The following is an 11,029-nucleotide window of genomic DNA, read 5'->3' as shown; positions in this document are numbered from 1 at the left end:
CTGTGAAGGTCACCACGAAGCTGGCCATGATCATTTTAGGACAACATAAACACCCAACTCTTCATCTCTACAACGCCAAACTTGTTGTCCTCATACTCAAGCAGGAGACGCTCGGACATGCAAAAAAAGGATGACATCTCCAATCAGCACCCTGGTAGAGCTGTCAGGCAAAAAAAAAAATCCCTGATAGGTTTAAATGAAAGGTTTTATTTGAACTTGTCGGTGGGCCGTGAAAAAAGGCATGGCCAATTGTTTCTCTGAGATGATTAGAGATTGTTGTCTTGATTTTATTTCTCTTCAAGAAACCATGAACAAGAGTTACTCCTTTAGTTTTTTTAGAAGATCTGATCCTAGTGGATTTTTTCTCCAATTGATCCCTTCTATCGGCAAATCAGGCGGCATCCTTGGTGGTATGCGTCAAGAAACATTTGGGGTTTTGGGTCACAAACTGGGAGAGTATATCCTGAGAATGGATTTGTGGGATAATTTGAAAAAATGTAAGTGGTCCCTTTTGACTGTATATGGTCCTGATCATGAGGAACATAAGAACAAATTCTTAGCTGAAATTGCATCTTTCTGCGATGCTTTGGACTGTCCCTACATTGGGAGATTTCAATACTCTTAGACATGCTGGGAAAAAAAGATCTATTTATCTTACTATTCAGATGTGTTCAATTCTATTATTCACACGCTGGGCCTAAGAGAAATATATATATATATATGGATGGTGGTGCTTATACATGGTCAAATAGGCAGAGGAATCCTACTTTGAAAAAACTGGTTTGAGTTCTTATGTCTCCTAGTTGGGAGGATATTTTCCCTTTGGTTTAGGTTAGAAAGTTGGTTTCTACTCTTTCTGACCAAAGTCCGTTACTCCTTATGTCTGGTGTAATCGTCCCCCTAAAAATAGAGAGTTCAGATTTGATCTCTCCTGGTTCAAAGCGATGATATCTTGCCTACGAGGAGTGGGGATTCTATTGATATTTTAAATATCAAGTTAAAGAGATTTATAAATCATTTAAAAGAGTGGGGTTCAAATTTATTTGGGCATGTGAGGAAAAAAAGAAATCAGTTCAAAGAGGAGTTGGCTTGTGAAGAGCGTGATAAAGAATCAGCACCCTTATCCCCTAGTGAATACATTAGGAAAACTGAAATCTTAGTAGAATTACATAATATCTATGCTGATGAAGAAATTTATTGGTTGCAAAAAACTACTGAGAGATGGCTCCTTAAAGAGGATCACAACTCAGCATATTTTCATATAGTGGCTAATGGCAGGAGACAAAAAATACTATTCACTTGTTGAAAAATGGTGATGTCAATATTGAGGGGACTGAAAATCTACTAAAACATGCCACAGACTTTTACAAATCTTTATTTGGTCCAGCTCCAGGTAACTTGTTACATCTGGATGGTTCTCTTTGGGGTGATGAGGAGAAAATTAACAGCGAGGATAATTTCGAGCTCACTAAGCCGTTCTCTGTTAAAGAGATTGAATCTGCGTTATTTTCTATGGATGTGAATAAAGCTCCTGGTTCAGGCTTTTTCTTCCCCATATTTTGGACTATGACTAAGAAAATTAAAAAAAGGTTCAGGCAGGCTTTAGCCCGCCATAGTTGACCTAAAAAAACCTCCTAGTTCGGATAATATCCCTATAGAATTTTTCCAGCATTTTTTGCATTTTGTAAAACCTGAGATCATACACAGTACATGTTTCACTGTTTTTATTTGGGAAAGCTTGATGTGAAGAGATTAAATTATGAAGTTTTCACCTTGGTTCCTAAGACTGCAGAGAGAATTACGCTATATAGAGCTAGACATCCACTTTGTGCATCGGAAAGTGGTTCTCCGAATTACGGGTCGTCCACGTGCCTACAACTCAGCACTTAGCAGCTGGTCAATATTATGACAAAAGGACTATCTACGGTTTCTTTTCCGTCAGTCAGGTCCAGTCTATGCATCTTGCCAAGCGCCGACGAATTGACTACGGCAGGGTGTTAGCTGAATTGATCTTTAGTTAGTTAGTTTATTAGGTTGTTTATATCTCTAAGAGTAACAGCGCCCCTCGATCTCGCCCGTCTGGCCGCTGCCGCCGCCGGCACCGGGGGTGGCGGCCGCGCCCGGCCGTCGAAGACGGCGGGTGGGGGGTGGGCGCGCTCCGACGGGTTCCCTTCGCGCGGAGGGAGACGTCATCCGGGCGGCGCGGTGGGTGATGTGCGGCGGCGGCGGGGGCGTTTTCTGAGCTCCGTCGTCGCGCTGGGCTGCGGCGTCATGCTGAGGGCTGGCGCCATGGCCGGCGGTCTTGGGCAGGGGCCTGGGCTGCGCGTGTCCGCCCCGGGACGGCGGAAGGCGCCTCCTTTCCCCCTGCTCCGGGCGAGGCTTGGGTGTGTGTACTCCGTTTCCGGCAGGTGGCCGAGACTCCGGCTGTCCTGCTGCCTCGGCCTCCTGGTGGGTGTCGCGGTCCGGCGATGTCTCGGCCGTGGCCATGGGATGGCGGCGGCGGGCCCAGATCTGGGCCGGCGGGCCTAGGTCTGGGCCGCTTCGTGGTGATCTTGGCAGGGGCCGGGTCATCTGGTCTCTCTCGGGTTTGCTCCGGCTCGTGAGTGCTTGGGATCTTTGGCTGGTGGGGTGGTGAGGCAATGGTACGGCGACGGCTCGCCGCTGCCGGTATTTTGATCCTCTCCAGCCAGTCTGACAACCGCTGGGACGGTGTGTCTCGGAGCTGCTTGTCTGGTTTGGTCTCGTGGAGTTGGGCCTGCTGGGACGCTGGCGTGCGCGATCGTGTGTCCGCGAAAGCACCGCAAGGCTTCGGCCAATGCTGGCGACGACGACGTTTCCGGACGCCGTTTACCTCCTTGGAGGCGTGGCCATGACACACTCACCCGCCGCTGGTTGCTGTCCCCTGGGTTTTATCAGCTGCAATACTGACCGGCGATTTCGCCGAGGTCCTCCGCGGAATCCCTCTCGTCGATGCCCTGCGTCAGGCTATGATCGGCTTCTTCTAAACGGTGTGCCTTCGGATAGCGCGGCCTCTCTCGAGCCTAGGGTGGTTGTCGGAGTTTGTGCCGTGGCACGTGGGACACCGGTACTCCTCATTAGCTGGTGGTTGTCCTGATGGCCGGCGCAAAGACTTAGGTCTTCCTTGGTGTGGGTGTTGAAGCAGCCGCGAAAGCGTTGCACGTCCCTGTGCCGACAACGGCGACGCTCGAGAGCGCCGCTCCCCTTCCTGGAGGCGTTGTCGTAGAGCTTCCCCCCTTTGATCTCTGGTGGCTCGTCTGCTCTCTAGCGCAGTCTGCTAGTCCCATGGTGGCAGTGGTCTTCTGCTAGCTGCCGTGTGTACCTCTTCAGTCGGGAGCAGTTCCGCGGAGTTGCGTCTCGGCGCTTGAAGTTTCGGCCTGAGACGCCGGTGTTTAGCTAAAGTCTTGGGCGCCTGTGTAGTTTGTGGAGTTCCGAGCCTGGCTCTGCTCCGCCTAGTCTGTTGTTGGGTAGGCTTTAGCTTTCACCACCAATGCTTGTATTTCGAACTGGTATCCCCAGTTTTTTTTTTTTTTTTTTTTTTTTCCTTTGTTGTGTTGTTGTCCTCGTTGTAACCTTGTGTGGCTTTATATATAAAGCTGGGCTGATGGGCCTTCTATTTCCCTCTAGCAGCTACCTTAAATGCGAACTAAGTTTAGTTCACTTGAATCCCGCATTTTTAGTTCGAGAAATTCGTGAGCAGAGTAGCCAGAGTAGCCATCGAATCGTAAACTGTACTTTTAAGATTTCACGTTTGTTGTACTCCCAGAAAAATTCAGAGAAAGTTCAGTTAACGATCACACACAGTTCATACAGATCATAGTTCACACGGATCGTAGTTATACAAAAAGCAAAAGAAACAGCGGCGCATTTACCTACGGCCACTAGCTACGGCGGTCACTAGCGCGCATCAACTACGGCGGCAGTGGGGCTTCATTCGATGACGATGACGCCCGCCGCGCGCTCCTCCGCCTTCTCACGCTGCTGAAGCTACTGCACCGCCTCCTCCTCCGCCTTCTGGCCCTCGATAAGGCGGAGGGCCTCCTCCAGCTCAGCGTCGTTGGTGGCGACCTCGCGGAGGCGGGTGTGCTCGGATCGCCGCTTGAACCGCGCGAGAACGTGCGTCTCAGCCTCGTCGAAGGATAGCCGCCATCGATGACGTCTTTTTTTTCTTCAGATTTCTGGGAGCTAAACCCCGAGGAGAGGGCGGGCGGCGGAGAGGGTGTACCGCGGTGGCTGCTGCTGCTCCCCGCGCCGCCGTAGGCGTACATCGTGAGGGAGGGAGGCGGAGTATCTCCCCAGTTGGTCCAGGGCCGTGCCGCCCGCTTCTTGCTGCCCACCGAGCGGCTTGCTTTGAACTCAGCGCCCGTCTTGAGGAGCTAGCCGCGGGCACCGTAGCGCTGCGGGGAGGGCGGTGGGACGGATAGTGCGCAACAGGGTTCGAGCATCTCGTAGCGAAACGATAGTGTACATGTGTGACACAAGTATTTCAATTTTGTTTTATTTTGGCTCTTATACTGGTCATCACAATATTCTGACCACAAAGTGCAATCATTTTAGCATGTTAAGAGCATCTCTAACAGAGCCCGTAAATCCCGTAGGAACCGAACTTTTTCGGCAGATTTACGGGTTCGGGCCGAAGCGCGCGCAGATCAGCGCCCGAATACATGGGCCGGCTCGAATCGGAAGTTCAGGGGCCCGAGAAACTCCCCGCACGGCCCCTATTAAAAAGGTTCGCGGAAGGGGAGTTCGGTTCGCAAACCCTACTCCCCTTCGCCGCTCCTCTCCCTCCGTCGCCACCAGTCGCCAATCTTCGACGAGCAATTGCCGCGCAACCAGCCACCGATCCCCCCCACCCCGCCGCCACGCTATGGCCTCCCGTGGAGGTTTCGAGGGTCGTTCAGTGGGATTGGGCGGCGGCGACTCGTCGCCGCGTGAGCCCGTCTTCCGCACCGAGGTGGAGCGGCGCAAGTGGAAGAGAAGCGAGAGCGCGCGCAAGAGGAGCGCTCGCCGGTGGACGAACCCAGGGAAGCTCGCCCGCTTCGGCAACCAAGCCGAGGGCTCCTCCTCCGGGCAGTCTAGCCGCGCACCGCGGATGCCCGTGGCGGCGATCAACGACGAGGACTACCTCGTCCCCGCTCGTTCGCCTACCTTCTGACTACGTCCACGGCAGCGACGAGGAAGAGGCCGCAGACATTCGCCATCAGCGCGGCGAAGGCGACTGCGCGCTTCCGCCGGGAGGAGGCCGATACCGTTCGCCAGGTACGGGAGTACGAGACGGCCCGCCAGGAGGCTCGCGTCCGCAAGGTCAAGCTCAAAATAGTCGAGCTTGACAAGGAGAACGCGTGAAGACTTCACACCGCCGACCATCTCCCGCCAGCCCCGGCACCGCCGCGCGCCATAGCTCGAATTAGGCCGCATTTTGCTTATTAGCTAGGTTAGATTGCCGGTGTACAAAGTAATGTCAATTGCACGCACTATGTAAGTATCGATGCTCAATCGGAGCATCTATTTTATCTATAAATTCTTGTTTTCAGTTCCATTTTACGGGTTCTATTCTGCGCTACTGCAAATTTCATCAGAACTCGCGTTTTCGGTGAACTGAACTCGCGCTTTTCGATAATTTGAATTCTTGTTTTCAGTTCCATTTTACGGATTCTGTTTTCAGTTCCATTTTACGGATTCTATTCTGCGCTACTGCAAATTTCATCAGAACTCGTGTTTTCGGTGAACTGAACTCGCGCTTTTCGATTTGCGTTTTTTCGGGCTCTACTCTAAGAATTTCATCAGTTCTGAAATTGGAACTTTGGTTCAGAAATAAGAACTCGGTGTAAATTCAGTTGTATAAACATCTGACCAGATTTCAGTACACGTTTCTATAGCGGAAGAATCTCTGAACTCGCTGCCATATAGCTCATTCCAGACAGTGGATTCGCGCATTGTATCAGCAATTTGATGGTAGAGTTCTAAACGTTGGCTGCAACAATAGAACAGAGTTCCCGTGTTGTCAAGGCGCCATAATGGCATAATGGAGACTGGAAATCAACTCAAAGATAAAAGAGAACGACGACTCACTCGTTAGATCAAGCTTAACCAGCACAGAAGATGATTACAAGATACTAGACTCGACGCTCTCCTTACACTAAGTCAGACACATACGCAGAACATAGCAACAGGTAACAACTCAAACACATTCGAACCCAGACCCAAATCCACGCTTATTACAGGCTCTGATCAAAAGCATCCATCCAAGCAGCGAACTGAACCTCTACAGCTTCAAAGCAGCCTAGCCGGAGATCTGGATGGACTTGACCTCGGCCTTCTTGGCCTCCTCCTTGGGCACGGTGACGGTGAGCACGCCGTTCTCCATGGACGCCTTGATCTGCTCAGCCCTGGCGTTCTCCGGCAGCTTGAACCGGCGCAGGAACCTGCCGCTGCTGCGCTCCACGCGGTGCCAGGTGTCGGACTTGTCCTCCTGCTCCTTGTTCCGCTCGCCGCTGATCTGGAGCACGTTGCCGTCCTCCACCTCCACCTTCACCTCCTCTTTCTTCAGCCCGGGCACGTCCGCCTTGAACACGTGCGCCTCGGGCGTCTCCTTCCAGTCGATGCGCGCGCCGGCGAAGGCCGCGGTCTCGGAGGAGGTGCGCGGGAACGAGGGGAAGAGGCTGCCCCCGCCGCTGCTGCTGCTGGCGGAGCCGAAGGGGAAGCCATCGAAGGGGTCGAAGAGGTCGAGGGAGAAGGGGTCGAAGAGGTCGAGGGAGAAGGGGTCGAACACGTTGCTGCGGCGGATCAGCGACATGGTTGCTCGATTCGGTGTGGAAAGGACTGAGCGAGATTGGGAAAGCTCAGGGATGATTCGGATGCGATCTGTGTACCAGCTCAAGAAGGCTTGCGATTGATTTTGTTCTGGGCCGTGGCGACGCTGGGAGGCGACAATTTATACGGCGACCCTGGGCCGTTCTGGAATGCACTGGAATCTGGAAGAAGTTAATTTGGAACGTTGGGCCGATGGCTGGGATGGAATCGGCCCTGGTGCAAACCATAATCTTCTCGCGCTTTCTTGCCCTTTCTGGACCTGCTGGGTCGGGTCAAAGTGTGGTATGGAGGTCATCTGGATCTCTCTGGGTGCGGTGAAATTAAAGCATCTTCAGCCGGCGTCCCAAAAAAATGTTTCCTAAACGGTGACCAAATTAGCGTTTAGGAGATACACTAGTACAAATACCCGTGCGTTGCAACGTGTGAAAGAAAAAAATTACAACAGCACACCGTTGGAAAGAATATCCGTGGCGATGGAACACGAGCAATCGGTAGCTTTAGAACTTCATTAAACGGGTCTAAACATCCTTGGCGATTGAATTGGTACAATTTTTTCATTAATTTTTTTACAAATATAACTCAATAATATGTACCCCTTCAATACATATTAAGTGTCGTTAAATTTACTATCTTATACGACTCAATATCTTACCTTTGGCCTGGCTAGCTATCAATTCATGCAAGCAAGTTAGTAGTTGCCTACATGCTCGTATAGTATTAGCCAAGCTCACACACCCATATGAACGCACAATTTGTACTTGTTCATCGTTGTATCCTCCACCACATCATAATTAGCATCGAAGTCCAAAAAAATTGTCAGATTTAATTATCTCTATTTTGTCAAATTCTTTCCATCTCTACTTATTAATTTCTCGTAAATTACAGAACCACATATCACCAATATCGACACACACATGATAAGTAGAAAATTAGTTTAGAACATGTATTAATTTGATATACTCGTAGAACTAATTTTATCTTTTCTTCAATCTACTATTGATATAGCTCGTAGTTGCTAAGTAGATGCCGAGGGAGAAAAAACTTCTCCCTACACGATTTTGTTACACCATAGTTTTTAGTTGATTAAGCTCAAGACTCGCCCTTGTGCATGGATTGTCATCATGACTTGGGACAGTCTGGGGAGCAGCGGGCTTGTATCCCTGTGACGGAGCTGCAGGTCGTCGTTCTCGTCATGGAGCGGCAGGCCATCTCGGAGGAGCAGACGGGCCAACGGGTGAGAACACTTCAGCTCTTAGTGTGAAACTAAAATTAAATGCTTCCACAGCACTATGTCACATCGATTATAGGATTAGATATTTAAGCCAGCGTAGATGCATGTACAATCATACAAAGTCAGAGTATTCTAACTTCATGTTCTTGGCCATCCTTGTCGTGCTTTTGCTGAAAAGTTGTTGCACCCCCATTATTTCCTTGAACTTGTAGGCAGTAGCTTTCTTCAGTTTGGCAGAATTGGATTGGAGCACTACGGAATAGCCGTCTTCAAAATCGAACGGCTTGGCACTGAGCAGAGAACATCATCAGGCCATGGCGTGTAGAGCTCGCCCATCGACCAAGCGCTCCATTGCCTTGAGGCTCTTGCCGCAAGGGAAGGCGAAGACACGGAGTCGACTTTGCAGGCTTGATAGTGTTGAAATATTGGGCCCACTTTTAGTGGCCCAAATTAGATTTCAGTTTTTCCTATAAATCTCAAAGCCCACATAGTGGCAGCCTTGTGAGTTTGAGCCCAAGTTGGTGGCAGCTCACTAGGGAGTGGCAAGAGGTGGGAAGTTTAGTCCCACATGGAAAGTTGGGAGGAAGTTAGACCACCTTATAAGGTGGGTTGTTCCACCACTAGTAAGTGAGTGAGAATAGGAGCGCTACACGCGCGCTCCTCCTCCTCGCTCGCTCGACTAGTCACGACATGACACGACGCGCGCGCCGCGCTCGTGGTGAGTGGATTGAGCCTCGAGCCGAGACTTTCCTTATTTTTTGCAGCTCTGGAAAACGAACAGAGTCCTAGACGGACGCGTCGCAGTTAGTCGGTTCGGGTCGCTCCCGGATCGTGGGCTATCTGTAACCGACTCGAACGTTCGTGCGACGTGGGTGTGGCCCACGTTGCCTAGGGTTTCCCGAGCCTATATAATCTCCTGCCCGGCTACCGCATAAATCATCTAATACACGAGTTAGGGTTTCCACCTCTCTCTGCTTGCGCCGCCATCGTAGCCTACTCCATCCCGCGCGCCGACGTGCATCGGTGAACGGGAGAGCAGGTCTCCGGAACCGCTCGTCTTTGCGATCCTGTACGGGAGAGGGCGAATTAGGTTTTTGGGAAGCGCTCTGCGCGACTGCTCAAGCTCTTCATCACGGCTCGCCTTCCGTCCAAGTCGGGCGGTGCTGCCTACCGTCGTCTTCAACGCCGTCTACTTCGACCCGTCGTCCCCGTCATCAACAACGTTGTCATCAACAACGTTACTGCTGCAACATCGTCTGCTACACCTTCACCGCCACCTCCACCAGATCGGTACGTGCGACATATCTCGATCTGTTTAGGGATGGATGTTGTACTGGTTGCTCTGCTATTGTTCATGTTGATCACTGCATCTAGTATGTTCGAGTTTCACATGTTAGTAGTACCTGTCGTCATGCTTAATATTCTGGAATTAATCATGGAAATTGTGCCTAATTATCCAACAATCCAAAAACCTAATTGTAGGCAATTTCCTGAGTTAACAATGGCTGGTTTTGCTGATGCACTGAGGCCGGATAAGTTTACCGGTGTGCACTTTAAGAGGTGGCAGGTTAAGGCCATGCTCTGGCTTACTCATCTGAAAGTGTTCAAAGTTACTGATGGTTTACCTGAAGGAACTATATCTGACCAAGATCAGAACAAGTTCAAGGAAAACAATACTCTCTTCGTCGGATGCGTTCTAAGTATTCTTGCTGATCGTCTGTGTGATGTGTACATGCACATAACAGATGGTAAAGAGCTCTGGGATGCACTGAATGCTAAGTTCGGTGCAACCGATGCAGGCAGTGAACTGTACATCATGGAGAGCTTCCATGACATCAGGATGGTTAACAACCGTTCTGTAGTCGAATAAGCTCATGAGATACAGTGCATTGCGAAAGAGCTTGAACTCCTTAAGTGTGCCTTACCTGACAAGTTTGTGGCTGGATGCATCATCGCTAAGTTGCCCCCTTCATGGAGGAACTTTGCCACAACTCTCAAACACAAGAGACAGGAGATATCAGTTGAAAATCTGATAGCATCTCTTGATGTTGAGGAGAAAGCTCGGGCTAAGGATAATACTGAGAAAGGAGAGGGTCAGTCTAGCGCCAACATGGTGCAGAAGAAACCCTACAGCAAGAACAAAGGGAATAACAAGCCCTCCTTCAATAAGCCTATGAAGACTACAACCTTCAAGAAGAAGAAGATGATAAACAAAGCAGATCTGAGCTGCTTTACATATGGAGAGACTGGCCACTTTTCTAAGGACTGTCCAGAGAGGGCAGACCGCAAGAAAAAGGCGAGGCAAGTCAACACGGTGACCGCTAGCAATGCTGATGGGTACGGTAATCTCTTTACTGTTCTTTCGGTATTTCAATCTCCATGTTGGTGGATTGATACAAGGGGAGACAAAGAATACTTGAAATCCTTAACAACAGAGTTGTCAATTCAGCTGCACCTGGAAACAGACTTGCTCGCTGACACGCGTACATCACGCGACCGTTGGGAACCCCAAGTGGAAGGTGTGATGCGTACAGCAGTAAGTTTCCCTCAGTTAGAAACCAAGGTTTATCGAACCAGTAGGAGTCAAGAAGCACGTTGAAGGTTGATGGCGGCGAGATGTAGTGCGGCGCAACACCAGGGATTCCGGCGCCAACGTGGAACCTGCACAACACAAACCAAGTACTTTGCCCCAACGAAACAGTGAGGTTGTCAATCTCACTGGCTTGTTGTAACAAAGGATTAGATGTATAGTGTGGATGATGATTGTTTGCAGAGAACAGTAGAACGAGTATTGCAGTAGATTGTATTTCAGTATAGAGAATTGGACCGGGGTCCACAGTTCACTAGAGGTGTCTCTCCCATAAGATAAATAGCATGTTGGGTGAACAAATTACAGTTGGGCAATTGACAAATAGAGAGGGCATGACCATGCACATACATATTATGATGAGTATAGTGAGATTTAAT

The 11,029-nt window shown here is 50.0% G+C and overlaps 1 protein-coding gene across 1 annotated transcript; it reads right to left on the bottom strand.

Moving 5' to 3' along the window:
• Positions 1–6,069: 6,069 nt before the first annotated feature.
• On the bottom strand, positions 6,070–6,938 carry LOC127296072 (17.9 kDa class I heat shock protein-like). Its single transcript, XM_051326106.2, has one exon. It carries the CDS (start codon positions 6,812–6,814, stop codon positions 6,302–6,304), a length of 513 nt encoding a protein of 170 aa, XP_051182066.1. The 5' UTR covers positions 6,815–6,938; the 3' UTR covers positions 6,070–6,301.
• Positions 6,939–11,029: the final 4,091 nt, after the last annotated feature.

This window comes from Lolium perenne, chromosome 4, assembly GCF_019359855.2.
Source record: "Lolium perenne isolate Kyuss_39 chromosome 4, Kyuss_2.0, whole genome shotgun sequence".
NCBI lineage: Eukaryota > Viridiplantae > Streptophyta > Magnoliopsida > Poales > Poaceae > Lolium > Lolium perenne.
The sequence above is the reverse complement of the archived record's forward strand: the minus strand, read 5'-3'. Positions and strand labels throughout refer to the sequence as shown.